The 13,822-nt window shown below is 38.6% G+C and overlaps 1 protein-coding gene across 1 annotated transcript; it reads left to right on the top strand.

Annotated features, from left to right (window-relative positions):
* The first annotated feature begins 2,592 nt into the window (after positions 1-2,592).
* LOC106916669 (transmembrane protein 47-like) lies at positions 2,593-13,226 on the top strand. Its single transcript, XM_014985113.2, has 3 exons — positions 2,593-2,907; positions 5,409-5,549; positions 12,476-13,226. Exons 1-3 carry the CDS (start codon positions 2,691-2,693, stop codon positions 12,655-12,657), a joined length of 540 nt encoding a protein of 179 aa, XP_014840599.1. The 5' UTR covers positions 2,593-2,690; the 3' UTR covers positions 12,658-13,226.
* The last annotated feature ends 596 nt before the right edge of the window (positions 13,227-13,822 follow it).

Here is a 13,822-nt window from a genome sequence, read left to right as displayed (position 1 = left end):
CCGCGGGCCGGATTCGGCCCGCCACGTCATTTGGTCCGGCCCCCTGAACAATGCCGGATCCAGCCCGCCTGCTCATACCAGAGAGCATTCAGTGTTTTTTTTCATATATTGTATTTTCCGGTTTATATGTGGATTTTTCTTCAACCACCAGGGGGCTTTTGAGCAAATGTGAAACTTACTTTCCCTCAATGGAATATATACTCGTCAGTCACCGTTTCACTCACGGTTTTTTCCATTTGCATTCTGGGTAAAAATCTATCCAAAAGCGCGAATGTGTCGTCGTCTTCCCCCCCCCCCCGCTCGACAGTTTCAAATACAGAACCCAACCCCCCCCCCCCCCCCCCCGCTCGACAGTTTCGAATACAGAACAACCCCCCCCCGTCGACAAGAATTTCTTTGTTTTTTTTTACTGCAAAAACTAAGACCGGCCCCCGACCACAGAAAGGAACAGCTATGTGGCCCCTCGCAGGAAAAAGTTTGGGGACCCCTGATTTAGAGCAACAACCGGTACAAATAAGGTGTAATATAAACTCTAGTACTAGTAAATTAGGTGACATTTTAGACTTTTGTTTTTGTTCAACTCCATAATTATCAACAATTACTGAACTACCAGGAGAAATCACCTGGAATCCTGAATACATTTCTGAGCTTCTCATCAGGTAAGAACCATGCAGACTCCTTAGATTATCAGAGATCATCATATTGTTTTAAACTTGCTTCTGTGCATATTTGCCAAAAACACCAAGACAGTTTTAATGAAGAAAGTTTTGATGCATTTTCATGCAATCCAAATCTACTATGGTGCAGCAAATATATATATAAAACATGACATTAATTTCATAAAAATTATGACTCTCAACCATGATCTTCTTTCTCTATAGGTTTTTCAAATAAAATGTCGTATTAAGGCTCCCTCTCCTATGCCTGAATATGGGTGCATTTCCACCATGAATCTGTTTTTTTAATCATTAAATTTAAAAGACTTATGTTCTGCTTTTGTAGTAGTGTATATATATCCTGCTGAAGTTTCTTAACATTTTTCAGCAACCACTGACCATGAGAACCGGTGCTTTAGTAAATTAGTAAATTATGTTTGCTAAAAGAAAAGGCGTGAAAAAATGTTACAAGGCTGCCCTCTGCTGGACGCTGTCAGCGGTGCAGAGCAGCTGCATCGAGAGGGAGTTCAGAGTCGAACAAGAATGATGGATTCATGCTGGATGTTTATTTATTTATTTATTTATTTATTTAAAGAAAAAAGCCAATAGCTTTTTTTTTTCAACCTGTCCGAAGACAGAAGGTGCTCATGTTTTTGTCATTTAACAATAAATGGTAGAGGTTACTCTGACTATGTGTTTCTGATTTAGTGAGTTGTATAAAAATTAAATTATTGACTGAAAATCTGCTTGGAAGTTCCTTAAATGGGTGTTATGCATTTTCCAGGCATATACCATACCATACCAACTTTATTTATAATGCACTTTAAAACAACCACAGCTGATACAAAGTGCTGTACATTAAAACACAACATAATAAAAAAATAAAAACTCTTACAGTTTAAAAACAAACAAACATACAATTTAAAACCAAATCCTGCTGGAGTTGAAAGCCAAGTAAAATAGATGGGTTTTAAGACGAGCTTTAAAAGTGGACAGTGAAGTCCAGTTTTACAGCACAGTCAAGTAACTATTTGTTACCTTCATTTGTTAAACGTGCTTCACTTTTACATATAGATTTGAAATATATTTACATGTCAAATAGAAGAAATTAAAGAAATTTTACTTCTTAATTTGACGCCTTGAAATTGTGCCTACAGTGTTTTCTCTTTCCGACACGCCTTCTTCAGCACGTCATCATAATGCTTGTCATGGCGCCGTTGTTGTCATAATGAAAAAAAAATTAAATAAAAAACAAATAAAAAAACCCATCAAATTATATTACAACCGCAATGCCTTAGGGTTAGTGTTGAGGATTCTGCTTTTTATCACTCGCATTTTTATTTTTTCTTTACATTAAGTTAGCACAGATGCAATTTGGCATAATTTTTTATTACCTTTTTCGTTAATTTCAGTCAAAGTTATTTGGAATGACTGATGCTGGAAAGTTGTTTTGGAAAAACATCAGGATTATTTCTGGATTACTGATTTCATTTTTACTGGACAGGTTTAAATAAATATAATAAAAATAATATCATTATTGTTGATATTTTGTCTCTTGCAGGAATACTGGCTGTAGTTCAATAAGTTATTGGTTATTTAATTAATTGTTTAATTTGATCTTACATTTTTTAAATTACAAATATTTCTACTTATGTGCTAAATTTGACAAAGCAGATGAAAATGTTACAAATACAATATTTTGTATTATTATTATTAGAAGTAATAGTAGTATTATCTAGAAGTAGTAAATATTTTTCATTTAGTTGTAATTACTTACTAAATGATTCATAAATCATTCGATCATTTCACAAATTAATAAAACATCACCACTGTTCAGCGGAGGCGGCTGTAATAAAAACAAACAAAAACTCTTATTCACGTGATCCACGAGAACGTTTATTGTGAAAAGCCCATGCAACCGGAAGTGTCCCAGGCAACTTTCCCAGCTGGTCTCAGACAAAGCAGTGAGGGGGTTATGGTAGGAGAAGAAGCGCATCGACCTCCGGAGAGCTGCTGCTGACGGGGACTGAGAAGATGTCTGTGGACGACGTGTACGTGTTCCGGCCCTTCAAGCTGATCGCCCTGCTCTGCGTCTTCCTGGCGCTGTGCCTGGACGTGGTGGCTCTGCTGAGCCCAGCCTGGGTCACCGCCGAGCATTTCTCCCTGTCTCTCTGGGAGTCCTGCTCCCAGTCCGAGGCTCGGCAAGCGGCGGAGGAGGCTGCGTGGAGCTGCTTCTCCACCCTCACATCTGGTAGGAAGAGGAGGAGGAAGAGGAGGAGGAAGAGGCTTTTGTTTGTTGTTTGTTTCTCGCGCCTGCTGGGTTATTTTACGGAGGTTGTTGTCTTTAATTTTCTGGTCTGGCTTGGAGCTTCTGATATAATCAGATTTTTGGCGCAAAAGCCTCCAAAAACTTTAGGGCAGGACCTGAATAATGTTGTTTGATGGGAAAAGGTGTGAACTCTTTGCTGCTCATTTAGGCAGGCATTTGGTGTGATGTTATTTACTAAACAAATAGTTAATCTCACCTTTTTTATTTTGAAAAAGAAATCCCTGTCAGCTTATTGGTGTAGTTTTAAGAAAAGTAAATATTTCTTCCAAACATTTCAGTGTTAAGTTAGAAGGAAAGGTCTTAACTCAAGTAGCATCTTTGCTGTTTCTCTCAGAAATCTACTAAGTTGCTTTCTAAGAGCTCGTCTGGCCAGGTGAAATTTGCTTTATCTGGTTTTAGGAAGAGACAGTAAAGGTTGAATTGAACTTTTGCTTTGTGACAGGCAAAAAAACAAACTTAAAAAGGTAAGACAAAAGGATTTGAAATTGACATAAACTGTATTCAGCATCTGATGTTAGTAACTAGCATGATTAGCTTTAGCTGCTGTCTTGGTGTGTACTCCCTGGAGAATATAGATCCTTATTTTAAATCTAAAAGTTTTCCACCATTTCCAAGTTAATCAAGCTGATTGTTGTTTTTTTTTAATTCTGACTGGACAGCCACAGATTAGACAAACAATGTAAAATAACTAACTGATTTTACATTGAATTCCTTTAAAAAAACAAAAAACAAACAAACTCCACCATAAGCATCGCTGGCACATTAAACTCCAACAACCAGAAGGCTTTAAAACCGTTTAAATTATCACATTCCACATCCTCCTCCTTTTTGGCTTCAGAGGGCCCAAACCTGGACTTGCTAAGTCAACATCCAGCACCAGTTTATCTCACAATCCTCTCCAGAAACAAACGGGGACCTGCAGCCTGTGGCGGCTGATTTCCCTCTCACCCTGTGGAATGTGTTGGGGTGAATAGGAGGCGGGCCCGCTGCTTTGAGCTCATTAAAACAACAGTGGAGTGGGGTCAAAGGTGGAGATCTGCAAAAGGCAACAAAGGGTGATCATCCACATGTCCTCGTGCTCACTCAAAGGTTCTTTGACTTATTTATTTTTGGAGTGACGTTGTTGTCCTAAAGGAAATAGCATGCAGGTGACTGGGTTGATTAAAAACAATGTTAGAAAGGACTAGAGAGACATACTTGTAATGTGAGAACATCGTTTCTCCGTGTGTCTGAGCAAATATGTAACCACTTAATAGAGTAAAGATGCTGAAAAAATATCTTCTGGAGTTTCAGCAAACTACGTTCAGAGAGCAGTGATAAAATGTTCCTTTGGAGGACAACAGGAGGATGTAAAAACAAGTCAACTTATCCTTTTATGGTTTGGGTCAGAGCACAAGGCTTGGTTAGATTGTTATGGCCCAGTCTTAAAATAAAAAGAGAAGAAAAATAGGGTAAACGTGCAGCTTCATCCGCCTGCGGTTGTGGAGGGATTCTCAGGAAAAATATGTTACGATGGAAAGAATGTCTGAGTTGTACTTTTCTGAAAGGAGCAACAGCAGTTGGTGTGGAGCAGACGTTGAAATTTTGTTTTAAAAGTCACCAAGGATTTCCAGACACTAGAGAACCAAAATCTTCAAGTAGAAAGTCCTAAACTTGCTGATTTCCATGTGGTAGTTACAGTTGTGCTACGTTTTCACAGACGTGAAACTTTCCCACGTTCACCCCTTCAGAGCCATCTCAAAAGATACAATTCTTTTTGTGCACCCGCCCATACACAATCCTCCACAGGTTCAGAGCTAAACAAGCTTCAGCAAACTGTTCACATTCCTCCTGCTAGAGGAAACATTTGGACTCTACCTGGCTGGATGAAGAACAGCAGTGGAGATTTTTCTCCAGAGATTTCTGCTACATACATATTCAGACTTCTACGGCGAAAATAGAAGCGTAAAATTTTCCTAAAAGCACTGCTGTTCCATTAAAACCTGCATTAAAAGTCTGTCACTATTTACCAAATGACACTTCATGACAACAGGCATAAGCATTCATAAAGACTCCTTCATGTCCATGACAGGTTTTGTCATGTTTATGACAGTCTCATATCAGTCTTATGCCCACCCCTTCAAATAAACCCAATATCCTGTTTTCCTAATATTTTAATTGCATTGAAGTAAAATGTTGAGAACCCTGTATCATTACCTTCTCTCCACAGTAATGCATTGTGTTTGCGGCTTGTTACTCATGTTCCTGATTCTCTCCTGCAGGCTTGAGTCTGTTCTGCTCTGTTCGGTTCTGTGTAGGATTAGCACTTCCTTTGTGCTGTTCGACACAACGCTTCAATTCAGCCGCGCTGCGCTCTGAATCAGGTGTTTTTTGTTGTCGGAGTGGGATGCTGCTCTCTAACCTGCCTGTTTCCTGCCCTGCAGACTGGCAGATCGCCACCCTGGTGCTCCTGGGGGCCGGCGCCGTCGCGACTCTGGTGGCGTTCCTGGTGGCCCTCATTTCCCTCTGCTGGGGTACGAAGAGGCAGCACTACCGCATCGTGGCGGTGTTCCTCTTCACTGCAGGTGGGTCGGCCTTTACGACTCCCTTTGAGTGAGCGCGTTTGGGGATGGAAGGGCCAAACTGATTTGCATTCGCCACAATAGTTTCCATGCTCGCACGTTTTCTTTTCTATGCTCCCGTTAAACAGAGGCGATGCAGAAATGGAAAGAAGAAAACCGTCAGAATGAGGTTTGGTGGTTGAGCTCATATTTTTGCAAGGTTCAGTCTGGAGAGTTGCTGCTGCTGCTTGAGCCAAGAAACGGCAGCCGCAGAATTTTCAACCTTACCAGCTAAAGTAAAGTCACATTGAGACGGGGCGGGGGGAGTCATTAGAGACCGCTCAGCCAGCATTGCCTCATAAGATGGAGTCCTGCTTTGTGGAAAGATCTCTTGGGCCAAACCAAACTCCGTAGCGGAGGAGGGAGGATCTAAATCTGAAACGTGTAATTAGGAAGAATCATGAAGACACATTCTTCCATGAAGAATATAGAGACTGTAATGACTGAGTCATAACTCAAGCCTCATTTAGCTTAGCAGTAGTGAAACCCCAACCACTCACTATCACAGCACGTTACTCACACTGACTTCAAGCAATGGCAGCTTCCAAAATAAAGTCAAATTATACAAGAAACAGACGTCCAGCACACTACAAATAAACCTCAACGGTTTCAGAGTGTGAAGAAACCTTTATGCTTCTCAGCATGGAGACTTTATGACACGTTTATTATGTGCTAAATTAAGTCCAGAGTCAAAAGTCTATTAATTCCCCCATTTCTACACTGCAAAAACACAAAATGCTACCAAGTAGTTTTGGTCTAGTTTCTAGTGCAAATATCTTAGTAAAACTGAAATAAGACAAAACTAACTTACGAGTAACGTAGCAAGATATAGAGACTTGTTTTAAGTAAATAATGTTTTAATATTGATGAAAAAGTACTTGTTCTATTGGCAGATAAATTAGCTTATAATATGGGAGAAACATCTTCTCGTAAGTGAAATATTTGCTCTCCTGAACCTCTTTCTTCTACATATTAGCTGTGTATCAAATATGGCTGCCATGACAACCAATTCTTCTATCTGAGCTGCAGATTTCTTCTAAAGTAACCATGGGATAAGCCTGTTAGATTAGGTGAGCAGCTCATATGCAACAGTGGCAAACTCTTTCCATTTTCAGATAAATTAGGTTCTCTGAAAGCTTTTCTAAGCTTGGGATGTTTTATATCCTAGCCCTGATTCAAACGTCCCCTTGAGCTTCCTGCTTTGTTCCCTGGTCTTTATGATGCCGTTTGGTCGCTAATGTTCTCTAGCAAACCTCTGAGGCCTTCACACAACAGCTGGATTTATAGTGAGATTAAATTACACGTATGCCGTGGTTGAGCTTCATTTTATTTATGGGCATCTGATTAAAGGGAGCTGAATACAAGTGGAGGCCATCCTTCTCAGATTTTTATTTGTTGAAAATGTTTCTGTTCTTTTAATTACGAGTGTGAAGGCGGTGAAAAGGTTTTTTCTAAACGTCCCCTTGAGCTTCCTGCCTTGTTCCACGGTGTTTATGATGCAAACATAAAACCATTTTTCAGCTTTCCACCATGCATACAGAGATATCACAGCTTTCTCCACTTCTTCTGATGATGAAATTCCCAAATTCTTGGCAATTTTACACTTATGACATTACTCCGAGGTTGTTTACTGACCTGTTAACACTTAGCCTAATTAGCGAGCTGGACCGAAGGGGCCATCGTGACGCTCCTGGCTGTTTGTCTTTCAAAATGTTTTTGCAGCCAGCATGGACTCCAGCGTGGTGTTTGTACAAAACCTGTAGAGAATTCAAACTGAAATAATTAGGCAACGTTTTAAAAATTAAATGGGTTTCTTTGACTTTACTATGAAAACATTTGGTCACTGAACTTTCACAGTGATCTGAGCTCAGAGGCTGAGATCAAATTTCTGCCGTTCCAGGCTTTCGCGCCACATATTTCACATATTACAACACGAGTCTGCACTGAAACGCTCTGGATCCTGAGCTCAGACCATCACTCATCAGAAACATTTGGCACAGTTTGAAACAAACTACAACTGTGAAGAAACATGATCAGCATAAATATGGAGGGGGAAAAAAACAGCTTTTGCTGCCCGAACGAGCTTGGTTTCCTTTTGATCAACCACAATTAATGGGGTGTTTGCAATGGCATCACAACAAGTACCCAGTGGTCATCTTGGAGAGTAAACAATGGCCGTAACCGTGGCAACACATGCAGGAAACTTGGAGAAAGCAGGTTTTAAAACAATTGTTCTAAAAAAAAGAAAGACAGGGTGGTTTCTAAATAAATGAAATCTAATTGATGGGCTAGACCCACAACTGATCCTAGTTAATGAGTGTTTAGGCTTCCAAGCATCTCTTACTCAAGAGTTACTGCTTTTGCCAGTAAGACTCAAAACCACTTCAGTTGGGTAATGTTTGGGAAAACATGGTTGTTGTTACTGGCAAAGAAAGGATTTCCGTTTGTTCTTTTTAACTATTAGTACGCGCTAATGGCCACTAGCTTTTAATTGATGAAATAAAATTAGTCATAGCTCAGAAATGTAATTTTTTATCTAGGCTGTTGCTCCAAAAGCAGTGGATGGTAAGGAATTTAGGAAAAGGTACCAAAGTTCACAAATCATGTTTTAAATAGTCTACATTTAGTCTAACCTCAACTTGCTTATTGAACTAGTACAAACTATATTTGAAATGAAGCTAATTTCTTAGAGTAATTTACAAATAATCAAATTTATGATAAATTTAGAAGTATACGTTTGCAAAGGTGTAGAATTTATTCATGAAAATTTGTAGGAACCCTATAATATCTTTCATATTCAATGGATTAGTTTAACTGTGCCAACCTGTTTGCCATAATACACTTGAGGCTGGGCAAAAAGCTTATCTCTCAAAATGACAGCATTTCCAAATATACAACTACAACGACAGGGTAAGTAACCCGTATTCAGAATGACCCAGTCAAAGTCCAGACTTAAATCAAATTGAAATCTTGTGACAAGAGTTGCAGATTTTTATTTTATTTTTTTTACAATCCAATGATCTATTTTGCAAGAAATAATGAGCAAAATTCTCAGTTTCCAGATGTGCAAAGAGAAGCATCCCCAAAAACAAAAAGACTTGCAGCTGTGATTCCCTCAAAAGTCCAGCAAAATGTGGATCTAGTGGATCTAGGGAGATTTCATACAGATTCATGTCAAACTTCTCCGATTTTTACTTGCAAAACATTTTTTAAAACCACAAATCATCTACATTCTGGTTTACAATTATTCACTACTAATAAATAAAATACTCAATAAATGTCACAATAAGAATTTGCTGGACAATAAATTGTTATTGCAATAAACGATAATATTGATTTTTTTTATACCGTTTTCAAGTAACGTAAAGGCAATAGCGAAATAATGCAATAACACATTCTCAAAGATGAATAAACTTTAAATTCTAAAGAATATTTAACACTGGAACTGGAAGACATTTTAAATATCCAAAACAAGAAATGGAATAAATTAATCATTCTAAAAAAGAGCCAGAATTAATGCTTTTATCATCCTTTTTTTGGTAGAAAGAGGAAAAACGATAAATCATGCAAATGGAAATTATTGAGCTTGTTCAAATATATTATGCAATTCGTTGATTTATTGTTTATCGCGACGGGCCTCCAAAATGTGAAAGTGGTCAAAGGAAAGCAGACTTTCTCAAGCCACTGTAAAACTGAGCAAAATGTAACTTTCTAACACTGACTGGCATTGAAAAGGAAGCTTTGTATTGTTCCCTCTCTGCAAACAGCTGCTACAAAGGAGCACTGTAGTCCTGTCAGTGGCTGTGGCTTTCCCTGTTACACATTTACTGCCAAGCGTGGGAATGCCGTGTTATTCCTTCCTGTGTGTAATTGCCTTAAGAGCCTGGAGAGAAAATGTCTCCACACAGACTCAGGAGTCCTCAGCAGAAGGGCTGGATTGTTAAAAGCCTCTTGGCAGGAGGACTGTGACTCTCTGGTATTTATTTTCTTTCCAGAAATATGACCTCAGCTCACTCCGTCGGGCCTCAGTGAACACGGCCCGGGTCTCCACCCAAACACCCAGGGCTGCGTCCTGTAGGAAGGAAAGGTGGAAACACCTTTAAAGTCCTCAAGTGTCGCGCAGCGTGCATGCGAAGGAGCGAGCGTAGTGCGAATTATTTTGGGTGTGAATGGTGGGGAGGAAAGGATGATTCAAGACGTTACCGCAAAAACCTTCGTCCACATGCGAGGCGGAGATTAAGAGAATGATGTTTGCGACTCTTCGCACTTCTTTTGCGTGAAAGAGCTGAAGGAGCCTTATGTTGTGGGTGCTAACATCTGCGCTAAACGTCTGTCGCTGTCGGGGAGAAGCCACTTCAACCAGGCCTCACTTTCCACTGAGAAACCCGCAGAATCCACCGTCTTTAGAAAACCTTTTTTATCTGTGAAGTTGTAAGGTATGAGTAGTAATAACTCACAATACACCTAACTAATTCTTAAGGCCTTTTTTGCTTTGTGCCTTGCAAGTATTGGCATCTTTTTTCACATTAGAGCCCTGTTTTATTGGGTTTTTAGGTAACAAACCAAGGTGAAGCTTTGCATATTAGTGAAGCAGAAGGGAATTGATTTATGATTGTATTTTCTTTTATTCTTACCATATATTAAAATCAGATTTCTTTTAACCCGAAATAAAACCAGCTGCCACTAGAAGCATTTTTTACACCTGTGTACAGTAATCCTAGAATTGTTAACAAATGTATAATTGTTTGAGAAGGTTAGTGGACAAAATGAATCATGAGCTGCAGTTTTTAAAACCATAAGAAAATAACGAGAATCTTGACTGTCTTTGATATTTTACGGATAAGAACGGGTTAAAATTTGCATTAATATTCATGTTTTTTATTATTAAGTTCATTTTACATCAGAGAACAAGGTACATGGTAATGGTACATTACATTAATGAATGAATATTAAGGACCGTGTGTGAAATTTGTGGTTTTAAATACGGAGAGTTGTTGAAGACAAACTACATGGGACTGACAGCGGTAAATGAATAATCTACACAGTATTGAATTGTGGCGATGAATCCAAATTCAGGCCGCACTATTCAGCGTTTCTTAATTTTTTCATATATAATGCAGAAAACCAAGGATCATTTTTTTAATAGTCGTGAGTTACTTTGTGTTGGTTTTCCATGAAACTCAATAAAATACATTGAAGTTTCTGAGACAAAATGTAAAAGAAAAAAAGACTTAAGGTAAACTAAATATTTAGTACATCAGAATATGATCATTTCAAGCATCAGAACAAATAAGTTAATAATCATTAATCAATCATTCATTGTATAAGCATGTTATGTTCAGTTTATTTTGAAAATGCAGAAAAACATCCGACCGGTTTTATCATCGGGTCCCGTTTAAAGTCAAACTGCCAACTTTTAATCATCATTTCATCCTGGAAGCTGTTAGTGTTCGCTTTCATGTTCAGGTTCATTAATATCACATTTCCTTGTTTAAACCAAGAATTGTTATACATCGAATGGCTTCCCACTGCTAACGGCGCTAACATGTTACAGAGTTTTAGTTTGAAAGACGGGAGGAAAAAAAACTTCAAAAAAAGAAGGATTAATCCATAACCAATGTTAGATTTTGAATTTGGAAAAAAGGCATAAAGGCAGAGAGAAAGGAAAACTATCAAACAAATTAGGCAAATATCTGAATAAGCCAAATGAAAGACTTCAGTGAAACAGAAAAAGTGGAGCACATATTCTAGATTGAGTGTGGAAATGGCTGCTTAAAACTGTTTTTGAAATGTCAGTAATTAGTAATTAATTATTATTAGTATTAATAAATCAGCTTTCTGTTGTTTCTAAAGAATGTAGATCCTTTGACTAAGGTTCGTTTTCTGCTTAATGAATCACAGAAACGTCTCGACTCATCTTACATAACACTGTTTCCTTTTAAATATCCTTTTACGTCGCTGTGCTTCCTCTGATTTCATTCCTTACTGTTTTTTTGAAAAAGCCCAAGTTGGAGTTTGATTCCTCCTCCAACATCCTCCACACACAACCAGTCAGTGTTCACTGACTGGGAAAAAAAAAGGTTTTCAACCACCAATCATGGCCAGTGGAGCAGAAAATTGACCAATTTTGCTCACAAGCTTATTTTTAAAATTTTTGATGCTGTTAGCAGAGCACTTTAAGGAAAATTTCCCCCTATTTTAAACCACATATGTGGGAACTCTACATTGCGTGGAACAACCGTTGTTGGTTTTTTCATGTTTTCCGTTTTCTCTAACACACTTTGAACAGTTTGACTCCTAATCTATGCTGCTGTGAATGTGCTATTGTTTGCATTTCCCTGTGTAATCCCATCACATTGCAGGCGTTGACTCATAACAATGAGTCTTGTTTTTCTGGTTAGAATATTCAATACCCCAATAATATATATGGTTAGGAAGACATTTTTGTTGCTACATGTTAGCTTGGCAACACAAAAATTTGTCAAATTCAGAAAAAAAAAAGTTTGATTCTCAAACCATTTTTATAGAAAATAGAAAATGTTTGTGTTTAGGTTTTGAATTTTGTCTGTTTCATATAATACTGTCTGGTGCAGATCCTGCTGCAAGAAGCAGTTAGCTTCACTAGTTTTGATTTTATAAAGCACAGAAAGTGCAGTTGTGGCCTACTAATTGGCTGTAGGATGTTTATCCTACTAAATAACAATGTGTTACTTATTATTAACAATTAAGGGTGAATAAGTTTCTTATTTTACGGTACAAAAAAAAACTAACAAAACACTTTTACGATCAGCTCAGACATTTCAGTTTATGCGAGTAATGCAACGTGAAGGGCTGCTTGTAAAATCTTTGTTTATTAACGAGCGTAATCTCATGATCGTCTCTGGTTGCAGTTGTTTTGCAGGCCTGTGCCCTGGTGCTCTACCCAATCAAGTTTATTGACGGGACGGTTCTACAGACCTACCACGAGTTCAACTGGGGCTACGGACTCGGCTGGGGAGCCACCATCTTCATGCTGGGCGGAGGGATACTCTTCTGCCTGCGGACGGACATTTACGAGGATGCCATGTACTAGTGAAATCCCTGCCGCGCTGCTGAAATGCAAACCTAAACCCACAGAAACTTCTCTTTGCTCTGCACAGGGCCTGTACGTGAGCAGACCCCATGTCTTGTTTCTGCCTCCTGTCTTGCTCTTGCTGTTATTTTTAGACAGGTTGTGAAGGTGCTATTTAGGGCTGCGAGAGTCGATCTCCACCCCCATCCTGCAGTCACACTCAGCTGCCGGTGGCGTTTGGTGGAGGGGGCGAGGTGGCAACACTAAAGCACAGAGTTTTCTGGACTGGCTCGGGCTGCTGGACGTTTCCAGGATGTTTATTGTTAGAAATGACACAGACCTGAATGTGCTGGGGCTGACTATTCACCAGGACTGACTGATCTCCACATTTCCTTTTTTTTATTTTTATAGTGTATTTATGGCATAATTTCTCTCTTTCCTGATATTCAGTGTAAATTTCCCCTCTGTTTAAACTAAAACATATCTAATAAGTGTAAATTAGATTTTTTTTTATAGATGTGTAGCCTCTGGAAAAAAAAATCACCGTAGTTTGTCCCATAAAATCTACAAATAAATATGAAATATTTCTATGTGTGTTGTTTGAAGGAAACATTTCGACATATTTGTTGCAAACTGTCATGACTGTACACCACAGAAACAAAAATACAAACCAGTTTAGAGAATAAGATTGCATTAACAAAAGGACATTTTCAGTGAGATTCCAGAGAAATGAAGAGAATCATGGATAATTGTTGTTTATAAATGATTTTTGTTCATTTTTCAGCCTTGCTAGCAAAATAGATACTCTTCCACAAAATTATTACAGATGCCAGGACTTTGGCCAGTTTGTGTCCTACAGGTATTTTGACAATCCACTAAATTTGAAAGGGACAAAGACGGGTGTACATCAGCCCTCCATGAGTTATATTAACTCATTTTTTATATATTAATAGACAAATCCCTTAAGAATGTCAACAGAACCAAAAACTGCAGGAGGAAAATCCTGGACCCAAAAACCTTTTTAAAGTCTAATTTTGTCATGATTACAGCCCATAGTCTCCCCTAGGATAAATACAACCACCTTCCTTCAAGTCTCCCCTTCATCCATTTATTTTTATCCAGGCACTGTCTGGCTCTCTGACTGCTGCCTATGGACTCCTGTTTAGCAGAGCTGAAACTAAGACAT

This window comes from Poecilia mexicana, unplaced genomic scaffold (assembly GCF_051168715.1).
Source record: "Poecilia mexicana isolate PSO_F unplaced genomic scaffold, ASM5116871v1 scaffold_14, whole genome shotgun sequence".
NCBI lineage: Eukaryota > Metazoa > Chordata > Actinopteri > Cyprinodontiformes > Poeciliidae > Poecilia > Poecilia mexicana.
The sequence above is the reverse complement of the archived record's forward strand: the minus strand, read 5'-3'. Positions and strand labels throughout refer to the sequence as shown.

What these genes read in the sequence shown, in the direction of transcription:
- LOC106916669 (XM_014985113.2), top strand. Translation starts at nt 2,691, where the DNA reads ATGTCTGTGGACGACGTGTACGTGTTCCGGCCCTTCAAGCTGATCGCC. An exon ending in CTTCTCCACCCTCACATCTG is followed by an intron (nt 2,908 to 5,408) that starts GTAGGAAGAGGA and finishes CCTGCCCTGCAG; the next exon opens with ACTGGCAGATCGCCACCCTG. An exon ending in GGTGTTCCTCTTCACTGCAG is followed by an intron (nt 5,550 to 12,475) that starts GTGGGTCGGCCT and finishes CTCTGGTTGCAG; the next exon opens with TTGTTTTGCAGGCCTGTGCC.